This window comes from Artibeus jamaicensis, unplaced genomic scaffold (genome assembly GCF_021234435.1).
Source record: "Artibeus jamaicensis isolate MK-2021 breed Jamaican fruit bat unplaced genomic scaffold, CSHL_Jam_final contig_924, whole genome shotgun sequence".
Taxonomy (NCBI): domain Eukaryota; kingdom Metazoa; phylum Chordata; class Mammalia; order Chiroptera; family Phyllostomidae; genus Artibeus; species Artibeus jamaicensis.
Window position 1 is genome coordinate 1,278,042 of NW_026522015.1, and position 16,995 is coordinate 1,295,036.

General features: G+C 39.1%; 1 protein-coding gene across 6 annotated transcripts in view; it reads right to left on the reverse strand.

The window, feature by feature from the left end:
- Positions 1 to 306: 306 nt before the first annotated feature.
- AMPH (amphiphysin) overlaps positions 307 to 16,995 on the reverse strand; it is a 276,775-nt gene continuing 260,086 nt past the window's right edge. For 5 of the 6 annotated variants that reach the window (XM_053655127.1, XM_053655126.1, XM_053655123.1 and 2 more), the window contains 4 exons: positions 9,962 to 10,168; positions 7,980 to 8,222; positions 6,089 to 6,190; positions 307 to 947 (listed from right to left, as the gene is read on the reverse strand). In XM_053655127.1, coding sequence (XP_053511102.1) covers positions 840 to 947; positions 6,089 to 6,190; positions 7,980 to 8,222; positions 9,962 to 10,168 — 660 coding nt within the window. In that variant the 3' untranslated portion in view covers positions 307 to 839. The remainder of the gene's footprint in view (positions 948 to 6,088; positions 6,191 to 7,979; positions 8,223 to 9,961; positions 10,169 to 16,995) is intronic. The other variant, XM_053655124.1, reaches the window with a different exon arrangement.

A 16,995-nucleotide genomic window follows, 5' to 3' on the forward strand; every position in this document is an offset into this window, starting at 1 on the left:
GCACCAGGTTCTGCCTTCTCCATGAAGACAACTGCTCTGACATGCTATCTGTCATCACACCCTGAAAAATGCACATTGCGAACACAGATACTGTCAAACATTTTTGGCAATGGGATGGCTAGTCTGTTCTGAGGCAAAACTGCAACTGTAATGCCAGGTAGAATAAGAGCAATGCATGTATCAATGACACTTGAGAGGCAAATGGCTATTATGGAGGGGAAAGAAAGCAACTATGTGTATGTCATTTTGTGCATACACACAGATTCAGGAGTGATGGGAACTAGCTCTCATGACTCTGTGTGTGTGTGTGTGTGTGTGTGTAGAGAGAGAGAGCAGTTTTGGAAAAGAACATCAAAAACTTCTGCAGCAGTTTACTTCTGAACATAGTAAACTTGAAAGGGGAAGAGAGAGATCACAAATGCATGGGCTCACACCTGCACCAGGGAGAAAAATAATCCTTTACTACAGGGTAGTTCATCTTGACTTCTGCAGGGCAGCCTCTCAATACCACACGCTTGGTGCAGAGAAATTCAGGTTCTGGTCTGGAGAAAACTACTTTACAGTTGGTGGGAGGGAATCAAGTACCAGAGTCACCATGGCTTGGACAAAGCACAGACAAATCCTTTCTTAATAACATGGGAACAACTGGGGACTTTCTCCTTCATTTACTTTTTTTCCTTAGGTTTTTTTGCACATGCACTCCATTGATATGTCCTTCCAAGCTTTGTCCAGCATCAATCTGTAAATCATCAGGAATGTAATAGCAGAAGTGAATTCTGCAAGTTTTCATGAGGGCTTAAAAACCTCCAAACCAGGCTCTTTCTACAATACTTTTGGCCCTAAACCAGGCGCTGAGTGAAGTTCTCGGGAAAGAGGCCTTTGTAGGTGGCGAGATCTCTGTACTGGAGCCAGTCTGATTCCTTCACTCCTACCAGCCAGCCTGCATCCTGCAAGACAAGACAAGGCTTTCAAGGTTCAACTACTGAAAAACCTGCACTGCCAACAATTAACAAAATAATTTGTGAAATAAGTGGTGTGGTTCTGCACCAAGATGTTACGTTGAGTGTAAACTGTTGTCCTGGTCCAGTGAGAAAGCTAATCGAAGGTTAGTATTGATATTACAATTTGTATAAAGTACACTTAATGACATGAGCTGTTAAGAAGAAGAAAAATAATAGAATTACAGCCAGTTCAAAGACAAGAAGACCACATGAATGTCAGTCATACACAGGAACACCTCCTGTCCTGTGGGTCATGGTGAAAAAAGGCTTGAGGATCCCTGGGTTAGAAGAGAGTGCTGACAAAGCCACAGAAGGTCTTGCATGTCATCCTGAAGCACTTGCTGATGAGAAACAACACTGTCCTTCTTTCCCCCAGCTCATATCATGTAACCCAAATAAACCACCATATACCAGGCTTATCAATAATAACAGCTAGATAGGTTACCTGATATTTCTGTTTGTTTGTTGCTGCTGTGATAATATCTAATTTTTCAAGTTTACATAGTACAAAGCAGTTTGTTGTCATGATGGTCCTGTTGGAAACATTTGTATGTTCTGTATAAACTATTCCTTATAAACATTTGTGTATCTCATAGAAGGGCCATCATGGAAATGCAGACATGCAGTCAAAGAAAGGTTAAAGATCCATCCCTGTGAGGGATGACAGAATTGGAGATTGTATGTAAAACTGAAACAGAGGCTGCCCTCTGCCCTTGGCCTATGGAAGATAAGCAGAACCTAAATGGAAAAGCTGAGATAAAGGAGCAATATGAGGACCTTATGGTCCTCATAAAGGACCATATGAGGCAAAAACTAGTGGGGAATGACTGTCTTTACTATGATAACTAATCACCTGAGGTGATCCCTCTTAAGATGAGGGATGGCCAGATTTAACCCAAACGAATTCCTGAAAAAGTTCAAGTACGTCAGATGCAATGAGGACTCAAAAATTAAATAAAGAAGCTGAACACGTTCTCTTGTGATAAATCTGAGACTATAAATTGATGCCACTAAATAGACAAAAATATAAGCATTTAGACAGGACAATTTTTGAAGGCAGAAAAAAAATAGAGAAAAAGATAACAATAAAATAACTAATAGTATCCTAGCTGATGACAAAAATTATGACATTAAAATTTTTGTGTTACATATGTGAAGGACAAAGTGATACCTAAAGTAAAGGGTGATAACTATATTTTCTTTCTATTTTATTTTATTTTTTCAATTAAACCTAGTGGATTAACATTGGTTAATAAGATTACATAGGTTCCCAATCTATATTTCTATGATATAAAATATTTTCTAAAACTGCAGTAAGTATACAAAAGGCCACATTCCCCCATAAGTGTCTATATTTTATATTTGACTTTATTTACTCTGAGTGAAAAATCTAATGGCACCAAGTAGAGTCATGCATTTAAAATTGTATCAATAAAGAAAAAGTAAAGGATTTGCATAAACCTATAATCTTGATATTTTCAATACATATGCTGAAATACAATTTATATGGTAAAGTGAAGAATATTATTAGCCAATATCCATCTTTATCTGAGGAAAATACATAAAATTAAATTTTAACAGTTTAAAATATATGGTAGACTAAGAATTTCCAGTTTTGGTCATTGTAAAATAGCTTGTATCAGACAAAGGCTTATTCCCTGAGCAAATTTAAGCACTAAAATAACTACTGAACACATATTTATGTCATACCTAAAATACATATGTATAGCTATACATAATTATTTATATATACAAATGACTGTTACAAAATATGGAATATAAAATATAAGCTTATATAATTCCATCATTGGAAATAGAGGGGTGGCCCATACATAACACCTGTGTGAAGGCACTGAGAGTGAGTGAGAGCAGGCAGTTTCAGAGAGTATTTAATGCTGGGAAGTGGGGTGCTGCCCAGGGGAGACCTGTGCTGGCATAGCCTCCCCTGTGGAAGCTCCTCAGTCTGTGTGGCGCAGAGCATACAGAAGTGAGAGCTGAGGGCAGTGGCCCTTTTATGGAGAATATCTCGAAAAGGAGAGAGCTGTGGAGAAAGTTCCTCAAATAGGCAGAGAAGCTTCCCTGAAACCTTGAGCTGTCTCCCAGCTGTGAATGCATCAGGGATACCCCATGGAGCTTGAGGAAAGCAGGAAGGAGGGAAAGGATGAGGAAAGATTCAGGCAGTGGAGGAGAGGCAGAATTTAGAGTTCACATCCCATCAAGTCAGGGGGCTTGGAAAACTCATCGGAATTTTGATTGAAATCCCAGATGGGGCATGTCTTAAGAAGTAGAGACTATGGGCTAGGACTGGGAATTTATCCTACAGTAAGACAACACTGAAACAGACCCACGCTAAGAAGGTATAAAACAAACTTCCATGAATTCAAGGTAATTAAACAGTAGTTTGAATGCCTACTATAAGAAATAATCTTCATTCACAGATAGAAAAGAATCCAGATTGTGTAATGCATTACACATTGCATCCAGTACCAATGAAAATAAATTCTACAGGAAAAAGGAAAAAAAAACAAACAGGGAAACAGCCCTGGCTGGTGTGGCTCAGTGGACTGAGTGCTGGCCTATGAACCAAAGGGTCACAGATTCAAATCCCAGTCAGGGCACAGGCCTGGGTGGTGGGCCAGGTCCCCAAAAGGGAGCATGAGACCACACATCAATGTTTCTCTCCCCCTCTTTCTCCCTTCTCTTCTCTAAAAATAAATAAATAAAGTTTAAAAACAAAACAGGAAAATGACCAAGGGATAAAAAGCAATCAATACATGTGTGTCTGGGATGGTCCACCTTTTGGAATTAGCAGTAAGAAATTTAAAGCAGTTATTATAAACATGTTCATGTACTGAAATTAAAAGAGGGTAATAATGAGAACAGAAAAGAAATCTCAGAAAGGAGATGAAACTATATAAAAGAACAACATAGAAATTATAGAATTATGTAGATAACATCCTAAGTAAAAAAGCCACAGGATAAGCTCCACAACAAATTCAAAGTAGTAGGAAAAAGGGTCACTCTACTTAAAAGACAGGTCAATAGAAATTACCCAACCAGTGTACCAGAGAGAAATAAATATTGAACAAGAAAGAATAGTCTTAGATATCTAAAAGTCCAACATATATAGAATTGTAGACAGAAAAAGAAGAGAAAGAAAAACATTAAGAGATAACAGCTGAAAGTATTTCAAATGTAGTGAAAGACATCAGGATATAGGTCTAAGGAGTTCAGTAATCTAAAGTATGAAAACAATGAAAAAACAAGAACTAGTCACATTACATTTTGAATGATGAAACATGATACCGACAAGTTCTCAAAATCTGTCAGGGCAAAAGTCACAGTCTTAGTACTTTTAAAGTGTGGAAGGAAAAAGTTAACTTAAATTTTTTTTTCTCCGGGGAAAAATATTTTAAAACAAACATGAATAAAATTTTCAGATAAACAAAAGCTGAGCTGAGAGGAATTTTTGCCAGTAGATCCACACTCCAGGAATCGGGAAAGGCTTTTTTTTTGAAAACTCACCCAAGAATGTACAATTTTCATTGCTTTCAGAGAGAAAGGAAGGGAGAGAGAGATTGAGAGACAGAGAGAGAGAGAGAGAGAGAGAGAGAGAGAAACACTGATGTTAGAGAGAAACATCTATTGGTTGTCTTCAGGTACACACCCTGACTGGTGCTTCGACTGCAACTTGTATACTTGCCTTGGCTGGGAATCAAACCCATGACCCTTGGGTCTGTAGGACAATGCTCCAACCTGCTGAAGCACACCAGCAAGGGCAAGGCCCTTTTCCCTTTTAAATTCTTTAAAAGATAGCTTATGATTAATGTAAAATATGTGAATGTATATTTTATAATGTTTTATAAGTTTATATTTTATAAGTTGAGAAAGGGGTATTTGAGTAAATAATTTTTGCCTGTTATTGCTAATATATACCTTGTCATTTTCTTTGTTTGAAGAGTATTTCTAGGGTTTTAACAATTTTATGAATCTCTTCAAAGAACAGTTGGCTTTATTAACATTTTCTACTGTCTTTTTTATTGCATCCATTTGTAAATTCTTTTTGCTGCTTTTTTCATCTATGCACATTGTATTTAATTTTATCTATTTTTATCTTCTTAGGCTGAAAACTTAGAAATTAATGATCATTATAAGATATTTTTTAACTTACTCTGATTTCTTTAACCCATGGTTTATTTAGCAATGCATTTTTAAATTTTTTAATTCTTTAACCATCTTACAGATATTTTATTATTATTAATTTGTAACTTAGTTTTATTGTGGTAGATACTCTTGTTTCCTTGACCCAGCAACTAACCTTTCTGGGTAAGTGTATTATCAAGAAAAGAAGCCAAACATGGTACATGCAAGTCTTAACCTCAGAGTGACTTTATTATATGGAGAAAGGCTCATATATATTTTTGAGAAGATTACAGAAGTTATAGCTCTTCTCTCTGGAAAAACACATTTATACATTTTACATGCCATTTTAGGGGTTCACAAACCTTAGGAAGAAGAGCAAAATGGAGTTCTGAGCTCCTTAGCATCAGACCACTATGCTCTTTATTCCCTTGGAGGTTATTTTTAAAAATGAATCTTTTAGAAAGGAGATATAATATAAACACTGTGAAATGCAAGGATTGTTAAGTGGACAGTTCAGATGAGTTTTGACAAAGGCATACCAGCTGTAACCAAGCCCCTATCAAGATGTAAAACATTTCCATGCATCTCCTCATGATCTTTCCTGGTCAGACTCAACACCTTCATGGGCCACTGCCTGTGAAGGGGGACTTGTAGTGCACATAGGCAGTGTCTGCATTTCCTGAGGACTGGTGATTCACAGACAACATTCCTAGAAAGCAGATACCTAATAAGAAATGATCATCTATTTGTATAAAGGAATAAACAAGGTAATGGCATCCCAAACCTAAAATGTGTGTTGCACTGCGGTCACAAATCCTTAAATCCTTCTCAGAGCTGCCCCGTAGCATCTCAGAAAATGAAATGTCTTTAGGAAGTCACTGTGCCCAACTGACCCTAAGGGAAACCAAACATAGCCTGTAGCACTTTCCAATCTCATCTTTTACCTGGTCAGCCTCTGAATCCGAGGGGACCACCAACACGACGTCACCCCTTTGTAAGGTAAGTTCATCAGAATTTGCTGCCTCAAAGTCATGCAGTGCTTCCACCTGCAAGATTACAAGAGAATTGATTAATGTTATAAAGGAAAATAGAGGTCAAATCTGCCTCCCAGTCAAATGACCTGCAGGCACTCTTACCAGCATCTCCAAGCTGGATGAAAATGAAGACATGTATCATGCCCCAGAAGAGAAGGCCCTTGAAAGCAGAATGCAAATCCTCTTCCCTGTTTACTTAAAACATCTCATTCTGCCAGACTGATGCTGAGGTATTTACTCATGCAACACCTTCTGCTAGAGCTGATATGTTGAGTATTAATTAGTTTAATTTGTCATATTTTTGTTAGAGATTTGATAAATTGTTTTAAACATAAAATAATAAAAATTTTAAAATTGTTTATTTTTAATCTGAATTAAAAATGCTTAGATGAATGTTCCTTTAACCACAGCTTCTGGCATATTGGGAAAACTATCACTATTTATAATAAAATCACTGTTTAATCAAACCTATGTTCAATCTCTTTGTTAAAAAATTTCCTTCTTTCCCTATCCTGCCTTTTAAACATGACAATCTGTTTCTATTTCCCTTTGTTGAAAGATTTCTTTAAAAGTTGATCATGAAAAATTTAAAAAGTAGAAAGAATAATAAAATGAACCCCTTTTTATAGCTTAAATAACTAACTGCAGTTACACCCAGGTTTATTTCTTTCACGTCCCGCCCTCAACCCCACTCATGAGATTAAATAATCAGCTTTTAACATCCGTGTTTTGCATGTAGAATCATAAACTGTCAGAGAAGGAAATTAATATATTATCTGACAATTCATTTTTCGGATGAATAACTTGAAGCCCAGACAAGGGTGAGTGGTGTTCCTAGCTCCCACTGAGGTCAGTGAGGGAAGCCTGGGCCACCCGGCCAGTCCGGGCCTCCAGTGGCACACACTGCACCCTGGATTTCTTGTGCTCTAGGACAAAACACAGTGGGACACGTGCCCCCACTAGCCACAGGTTTAATTTCCCCTTCACATAATTTGTCAACAACTCCATTACATCCAACCATCCCCATTCGAGTAGCAAGTCTGCAGTAACTGATAAGCAGAGAGAGTAGAAAAAGATTATGACTATTCATCCCACCCCCATGAAAATTTAATACTTTTTTTAAAGCTGAATTTTGAAATGTAAAACCAAATTGTGGAACTTAAAGAGGATTAGCTGCCTTTAACACTTGGTTGATGTCTGTGTTTCTAGGTATTTACTGTTTGTGTTTGTTTATTTTTGGTAAGGCCTTCAGTTTATGAGGGCTCTATGTAACTACTTGATGGCCTCTCTGAGCAAAACCTTCTGCACACAAATTTAGGCTTCTTTTTCTCTTCTGTTTCATAATATATTTGTTCACCTACTTTTAAAGTGTGGGTTGGCTCCCACTTCTGCGTCAGGCACTCTAACCACGTAAAGGGCTGATTGCTCTTTCCTGCCGTCCAGAGGTGTCTGACCCAGCTGGGAGCAGTGGAGCCCAGAGCACAGGCCCCCACAGAGCTCCCTGAGGAGCACAGGAGGGCACTCAGGTGGAGGGCATGAACCCATTCCCCACCAAAGGGCATACCGTGCAATTACCCATTTTTTAAATAGAAAGATGTCACAGCAGTTCTTCTCTGTCTGCAGCACAGAAACCTTGCCAGGTTGCACTGTGATGTGGGGATGGAGGGGAAAGCAGTAGAGATAAAGAGTGTGCATTGCTAAAAGTAAAAGTAAAAATCAGAAAGCCAAAGGTTTCAGCAAAAGGGCCTCAAAGAAAATGGATAAATGACTACCACATTTTAAAAATTATAAATAGAAATACCTTGTAGAGAAAGCCAGGTGGCACTTGCTCAGAGGTCTGGCTTACAGATGGAGCAGAGGGTGCTGGCTGGAAGTCCTCAGTGGTCTTTTGCTCAGAGGCCAGCTCTGGCATCTCCTTGGTGGAGTCCGGAAAACCTGAGTCTTCAGCTGCTTCCTTGGACTCTACACCTATAGTTGTTTCATGGTCTCCCTCCCCTTCATTGTTGGAAGCAGGCTCTATGACAACGGAAGGGATGACCTTCTCCTGGGGGAAGAAAAATGTGGTGGTCCTTTGGAGACAAGACATCTGCATCCTCCCCGTCACATCATCTACGGCTCCCACTTTCCCCACCCCATTCATTTAACCAAATTCCTGCTTGTCCCAGACCGGATTTAGGCTTTCTGGCTGTTGGGCGACTTCCTGCTGAACCTCCACCCTATCTATCTCTCCTGAATCCAATACCCTTGGTGGGATTAATTTCTGGATCCTGGAACAGTCATCTAGTTTCATAAGAGGGTGGTTTTTCTATGTCACCTGGGAAGAGGGACAGGGAACTGAAAGGAGGAATGTGAGTCACGGCAGGCTGGAAGAGAAAGTCCTGCAAGGAAACACAGTTGGCTTCCAAGGTTGCTCTCATCTGTGCAGTGGTCGGTTCTTGTCCCATTACATGCTAGCACTCACCTGAAGCCAACAGTATCCTCGTGTAAATAATGCTTTTCTCCGAGAGTCTCAGGGCACTCCCAAAGAGCCTGAAACCACATTGCTGGTAAAGATGAGGCCCATGACTGGAGGTCAACTACCTGTCCTTTGCATGTTGGTTATCATCAGAGCCACACCACAGTCACAGTTTAAGGGCTGACAACTCCCACCAACTACTCCAAGTCCTGTGTTGTCTGGGGAAGCAGAACCAGAGGATCAAGGCCTCCCCTTTGCGTTTTGACAAAGATGAGCAAGGAGGGGAACTTAACTCCAATAATAAAAGTCTGGAGATATTTCTTGCTTTTCTGATTAACTTCTATATTCTTCAGATATCAGGAGACCTAAGCACTTCTGTTCTTCAATTCAGAGAAAATAATACATTCTTTCAACAAGTAGAATACTATTATTCTTGGCATGGTGACAAGAAAGTATCACAAAAAACAAAATACACTTTTGAGACATTTCTGAAAACACCAATACAACCTGCTGATTTTCTGGTGGGATGAAAAGGATAATTCAGTTTCAAATGTTGAGTAACTCTGGACAGATTTCTGGAAATTTATCATGAGTAAGATAAGGAGAAACATGGAAAGTGTAACATGAAGCGCACTCTTCACTGTTACTCCTAGAATACAGAGGAACCAGACACGGGGTTTAGAGGAGCGGTCCTGCAGGGCACTCGGGTTTGAAGCTCCCACAGCCAGGGCATAGATGGCAGTGTTGCCTTGAATGCTCCTCTGAAGGAAGGAAGAGCTGGGGCAAAGTCCAACTTCATGTATGTAGTTAATGACCCACTTTTCCTTTTGAAAGTACAACATAAGGATGGGCTTTAGATAAGAGGGCTTTATTTGGGATAAATTTGAGTTCACAGTAAGTGCCTGGCACCAGGCTAAGCACTTTATGGCTATTTCCCCACATAATCCACACAACAACCTTATTATTCTATCAGATTCCCTTTGTCCTCTCTCTATTCTCATGCTTTTTGTCATCTGTGCTTCTTTCCTCTCCCCCATCAATTTATTGCATAGTTTCCTTTCCTCTCTTTGTGCTTAATTTAAGCCTCATCTGCATATCATGGGGGGTTCTTGGGACCCCCGAATATTGGCATTGAGGAAATGCTGTGTGCTGTGACCACTCTTTCTGAGAACCTAATTTTTTTTGTTTGGTTTTGGGGGGAGCAGTATTCCACAAAATGGCTAGGAAGGTATTCCTCATCCTAAAGACTTATTATCACCATTAACCAACAGACAGAGCATACCTGCTATGCCATCTCCCCAAAACCTTCATTTCACTAGGACACGTACCTGAGGTGCTACTGTTTCTGTGTCTTCTGATTGAGTTCTGTCACTGCCCATGACCTCTGTGGCTTCAGTATCAACCTCTAAACTTGCTCTTTTGCCAGGATGAAGATCAGCCTCCTCTGCTTCTGCTTCTGCTTCTGTTGTTGGGGCCCCCTCTGCTGCGAACACCAGCATTCCAACAGCTCCCTCAGCCTCAGTTCCAGGTAGGATCTGCGAGCCAGAATCAAAGGGGCCATGTCTGTGTCTCTGGGGCCTCAGTAGGAGTTAGACTTAGCCCTTTCCCTTCTCTCCCCTCTGCTGAGGCTCATAGGATTTTGAAGTTTCCTTGGCAATGCACTGAGACCCAGGATTCTGGTACAGCACTTTGACATCAGTTGACCAAAACACTGACCCTTCCTTTTCCTGAGCACCCACAATGCTCCCTTCCTTGGCTTTCCTTTTCCTTGTAGGGAGATGTAGTAAATAGAATTTGAGTGAAAGCAACATATGCCACTCCTGAGATATGGCTTTCATAGTGTGGATATTCCCTCCCCAGCAAATTCCACTTTTGTTGCCTGAAAGCAGATGATATAAGGTCCTGGAAGACACCTGAGCCACAAAGTGGGTGGGACCTGACCCCAGTACCAGGGTCATGGAACAGAGCTACATAGACAGGCCTCCTCGTCACACAAAGTCAGGACTTAGAAAGACTGATTTCAGTTTAAACCTAAAATCTTCATGGGGAAGGTCTCAGAAATTAAATCACATTCAGAGAGAAAAAAAACTAGGGTATTTTCTCATGAGACTTCTTGAGAATGAAGGAAAAATCATTTTATTATTGAATATTCATTATAATCAAAGTCAAATAAGATTTTGTCTCCTTTACTGAGAGTAGAGTAGTAAAATGCAAAAGAAAAAAGAGAGAGAGAGAGAAAATTTTATTTCTAAGGTTGAACCAGTGACTAAATTGGTTATGGAGTCTTTAGCAAGACTCTGACTTCACCTTGGCTGACCTGATTTCCGAGGTTCAAATCAGAAAGATGAGGAAGAAGGAGCCAAGGACACATATTTCAAAAATTGATCTTACTATTGATGTGAGTAGCACTAGATATCCTTTCCTTTATCAGATAAATTCTACCCAATTTGCGCTATGAGGTTAGGCAAGCCCTCATGTTGCCGATAACAACTGTCTGACCAGACCAGAGGGAGATGGAGAGTGCCTGCAGAATGGGTGTCAGAAATGGGCGATGGAAAACCAACCGCACACCTGCAGCCAATGGCAAGGCAATAAAAAACATTTATCTGATTCAAATATACAGGTAATAGATTAACTAAGAATGACCCATTGCAGGATACATTTTTCTACATTGTAATATTTTATTTGAGAATCAAAAACTGTGTTATTGGCTGTACTATGTGTTGTATGGCCAAGAACTACTCACATTCTTAGAAATTTATTTTCTTCATTTACGAGAATCTCTTATTCTGAGAATTTGGCTCTCCGGAGTGTGCAATGATCCAAAATGTAGCCACTAGCCAAGATGTAGCATTTATCTCCTTTTTCTACCTTGTCATTGAAGTACATAGGTTCAGAATTGTCCCATATTTATTCAAATGAATTAGAAACGTTGGTAGTGAGGTAACAGCTACATAAGGTTTATATTTTGGTGGATGACTGAGAATTTCCATAATTAAAGTTTATTTAAAATTTTAAGAGAAGTGCCCCCTCTTGCTTTAAATAAACATTGTTTTATGGCTGTTATGTTCCTGTTGTCAAGAGAGTAATAATAAGAACATAAATAAGGGGGTTTTCTTAATTCCAGGAAGAACACTGAACAATTTCTTGTAAGTTTATTGTTGGAGAACCAACAAGCTTTCTTCTGGAACCTAAGGACATAGCAAAGTTTCCTCCACAGCAGACATTGTACCAAAGACAGTGCACTCACAGAGGGCTTATGGGCCTAAGTGCAGGAAGCAGGTTGTGTTGTCACAATTCTAAGTGATTCCTGATGTCCTATCCATGTAGAAAATCACACTGCAGAGTGACCACCCCACTGGTCCCATAGCTCCGTACCAGATGGACTCTAGATACATGCAGACAGTGTGAACAGGCAGTGAATACCACTGTGTACACACAGACATACATATTGCTACAGGTCACAAAGCAGCCACCATGTTATTTGATAGGCTATTCCCCCAAGTATTATACATAAATTCTACCATAGATTTAAGTTCCAAGTAATTGGATATCATTTTCAACTGAATACTATTAATTGGATGTCATTCGCAACTGAATAGCTACAGCTCCAGAAGAGAATATATTTATTTCTGGGAAGTATTGATGGTGTCCTCAAAGGTAATTTAACTCTCTCCATACAAACAGAATGTTAATAATGAGTTCCTAGTTTGTCCCTGGAGCTCTATATACCTATCAACTTGATTGGTATCACACTTTAGTATGGTAAAACATACATGTTTTCATCTTTCCTTTGTTAAATGGTTTCAACAGTTATTAATGGCTGGATCTGGTTTAGACCAGACAGTGTGGCTCCTGTGATGCCAGACACCAGCAGGTGGAGCCCAAGTGCACCATCTGTTGCTCTGGCTTTCCTTGACCTGGCAGGAGCAAATCTGAGGGCAGCAATTTACCTGATCTCTGTCTCTCTGTCACACACACACACACACACACACACACACACACACACACACACACACACACACACACACAGAGTATAGAGCATGTAGAAAGTTGTTGATAAGAATGAGGGCAAATAAAAATCACCAAAACATTAATATGAACAACGCTGATAGAGTCAGGGTGCCAAGGAAACTGCAATTTTGCCTACAGAGGGGAATTTGAAAGACTTACTTAGAGAAGGGATAAAATTAAGTTCCCCATCCTTCTCTAAGACCATTAGTAATAAATTCCAATTTCTCTAGCCACCATCACCACTTTAATTTTACAGAGCCTAAGAACACTGCAGGCTCTGTGTTCTTAGAGAAGAACAAAGAGAGAAGGATTGTCCACTGCCTAGATTCCCTCACATCTTTCTGCCTCTGGCATTGCTCTGACCATCTAGGGTGCTCCAAATCTCCCTTTGTGTCTGGAATCTGTGGTGTATCTTCTGCTCTTACCAAAGCATTTCCACTGCATACTTGCTGACTGCAATAATAGGACAACATAAAAATATATCAGAAAACAGGATTCCATTTGCTCAGATTAGGTGTTAATTGCAATGAAAATAGAGAAAAGATTGCAAAGGTTTTCAGGTGTAGAGTTATTTTTTTATTACTTTCATGCATTCCAATTTGTTAGCCACTTGTAAATTAAGAAAAAAAGCATTTTCTAGACTTTGCTTGCTGCCATAGACATTACACCTGCTATTGTTATACCTGCTATGAATTAGCAGGTGTAACAATGGTTAATGACTGCTATTTTACCTTAAGTATTATCAGAGAGACCAGAGGACTGAAACTACTGAAAGTATTTCAAAACTTTTATATTCAATGTTATTAAATTTTTGTCCTCATTCCAAATGTTAAGGATTATACCATTATCTTCTGCCAAAACTATACTATCTGGTGATCAAATATATTTGTGGTGGAAAATATCTACTGCGAAGAGAAACTAAAAATGTCTCTCTTCCCTGCTGTTTAGTCAGCACAAGGGCCTGACTATTGCCAGTTTCCACATTAATCACATAGAAATCACAAGGGTCATCATGGGACCCACCTTTGAGATGGTGAGCAGTTCTCTATTTATCACTTTATGATACAGATCTTACTGCTTTTATATATTCTGCTTTGACATTCTCCTTGGTGGAAAGCAATACTATTATGGTATTCATGTCCTGGCAAACACCTGACTGTGTTACAAAATTTTCTGGAAGTGGAATGAAACTAATGCCATGTAACAATGCCCTCAGTATCCCGCAAAGCAGGGAAACACAAACTGGGTGACAGAAAATAGTTCTTCCAGGAGATGGTGCCTTGAAAGCAAGTCAACAAGGTCTGAGGCCCCAGACAAGTAGGAGAAGTGACTGGCTGCAGGAGAATTTGTAATCTCTGACCTCTGTGTAATTTATTGATTTCTTTTATTTAGTCATTGTTTTGCATCCTTGGAAATAGCATCTCTCAGCAATACCTGAGAAGCAGCTTCCACTTGTGTAACTGGTCTAGAGGGCAACTGCAGAGATCCCTAGTAGGAAATTCCAAATTTATTTATGAAGCAGGTTATTTTAAATAAATGGGACATTTTCTGATAAAAAATAAACGATACCATTGGCTCAAAAATTAAAGAGATAACTTATGGTAACCTTTTGAGGTATTTATCTTCATTCATTGATATGCATATAGGGGCTTTGTCTATTTTACAACACATAGATCATGTTTGTTGGAAAAATTCTACCAATGGCTAAATAATACTTTGCTTCCTTTTCTATTTAACAGTTTAACAGTTCTCCTATAATTGAACTAGTCAGTTTCCATTTCTTAAAAATGTTATAAAAAAGTGAGAAAAATCTTGGTTTGTAACCATATTTACAACTATGTAAGCTATACATTTAAATGATTTAAATAGAAAACATTGTTCCCTTCATTTATTTATGACACCCTAGGTATGGATTTTTTTGCAGGGGAGTGCCCAAAATTTTATTATGGAAAAAAGTCAACCCAGATAAAAATTGAAAACATCATACAGCACACATGCGATTTCTCAGCCAGCACCTAGGGTCTCCAACTGACATGCTGCTGTGTTTGCTTTTATCACGTCCTCCCATCTGTCCACACTGATTTCCATTCATCTTTCAGTCAATCACAATGTATCTTTAAAAAACGGATTTCAAGAAGTCTTTGAGATGGCTTTATACCTTATATACTCCGTAATGCATTTCTGCTGCTTTCACCCTGACTGACCACTGCCTTGGGGTAAAATTGCTACAATGTGCTATGTTTTGCATTCAAAATCCCCATGTCCTTCTAACAGCTTCTGGACTTCGGCACTGAGAAGGACAAGTCTGAGGCCCGCCCACTTATTGTTCCTTTGTAGTTCATTTCCCCAGTAGTCTAGATGTTTGCAGAACTTTATGGAGGATTCAATTTAAAAAACTTTAAAGACTACACCTAGATGCTAGTCTCTTGTTAATTTTGCACTTCTTCAGTGATTTCTTAGGATCTGCATGCAGGAATCCCATTGCAACTAGGGGACTTCAGCTGGAGCATGTTTTCTTCTGTCACACTGCCTACTTATTGCTTCTACTGCATTCTTCACAGCTTTTTCTTAGGAATAGTAATTATGCAGGAATTGTGTCTTCAGTCACAGCCTCCACATCTATCACCTCCGCTTGTGCTCTTCCTCTTTGTGTTGGGAGAACTTCTCCGGTTTGTCCTCACATCACGAAATCAGTTCTCTCCACTGTTGCTCCTGGTCTTTGACACCCTTATGTAAATTTTAATTCTAATATTACATTTCTTCACCTTAAAATCTTTTTAAACATCATTGAGATTCCTTTTCATCTGCCTTACAAGCAACTCTCTCTTTATTTCAATATGGTTGCCTTATATCATCTTTCATTTCCTGTATCAAATAATCAAGGTCCTCTTGAATTTCTCTGTTAAAAAAGGAAGGCAATCTTCAATTTTTCCCATCATACTTTTGGTAATTTCTTTTGTCCTTTATAAAAATTATAACTCTTATCCCTTATGCAATGCTTTCCTTCTGATATATTACTTTCTATATAGGCCCTAATTTTTTAAAAAATGTGTGAGAAATCTCTCCGGCACTGATGTTTCCAGTGTACATGGAAATATTTTCTTTGTTCCATTCTACTCTCCAGAATAGGAGATGGGGATGATTCATCAGGTGTCTACACAAAACCATCATCTGTGTCAAAGGATTTATTGGTGTCACAGCAGCAGCAGGCTCCAGGTGACCTGGATGCTTCAGAAAGGTGCTTCCACACCCATGGGATAGGGGGCTGCTAGATGCCAGTTGTCTTCTATCAAGAGTAGGGGTGGATGAAAATCTCATACACTTCTTGATGACAAGCTTAGTTATTATAGTTTAAGATCCTTGTCATGCCTAAGTTGGTGAAAAATTCTCCTGGGCTGGTGTAATATTTCTAGAATATAGTACTATGGAAACTTTGACTTTCTTTGTATGTTTAAGTGTAAATAGCATTAAAATTTTAAAAAACTGATAATAGTGAATCTGATATAATTAGTGTGATTTATTCTTTAATATTTTCAGTTTTCTCACAATATTCAGTTGTGTGTTCCTGGGATACAGGTCATTTTCATTAAAATTCTTCTGTGGTAAATGACACAAATTCTTCTACATCCAAGAAGACGATGCACTTTTTTTTTAAATCAGAGAATCTCAGGGACCCTGCTACCTGAAGTGCCTCCATAGACCCACTATTTCCTACTGACAACTCCCAATAAGGTCGTCTGACTAAGAATGCGGGTGAGTTACTATAAACAGCCAGTGCATTCACTTACACTCTTGGAATCCTAGTCTTTTAAATTAAAGTTATAGATTATAAATAAAATATGTCTTTACTCATATATATGCAGTATGTAGGCATCTAAGCAAACACGTCATACAATCCCTCTTAATTAATAGCAAGTTATATGACAAAAACATATTGAGGGAAGACTGGTGGGAATGAATTTCACTACCAGTATTTTCACTACTAGTCCTGCAGATTCCCTTCTTTAGAAAGACATGTAAAGAATGGAAAAGTGGAAAAAAGATCACCCCATCTTCTCCTGGCCGTATCCACTGAACTACAGAGTTACAATGGAGAACACTTAAGACATTTGGCACTTGGACACACAAAGCAATGTTTACAAGTTACAGACTCACATGATTCCAACAAGGCGGGAATGACCCTGGGGCTCATTGTACCCAATGCTGGCATTTTACAAATGGGGAAATGTGACAGAGTGGCAGTGGCACTGAAGACAGAGCTGGGGGTCTGAGTTTTAGTGCTGATTCACCCCTACTTAGCACTGGAGCTGGAATGACCCCAGGGTCCCACTGCAATGGAGCAAAGAAA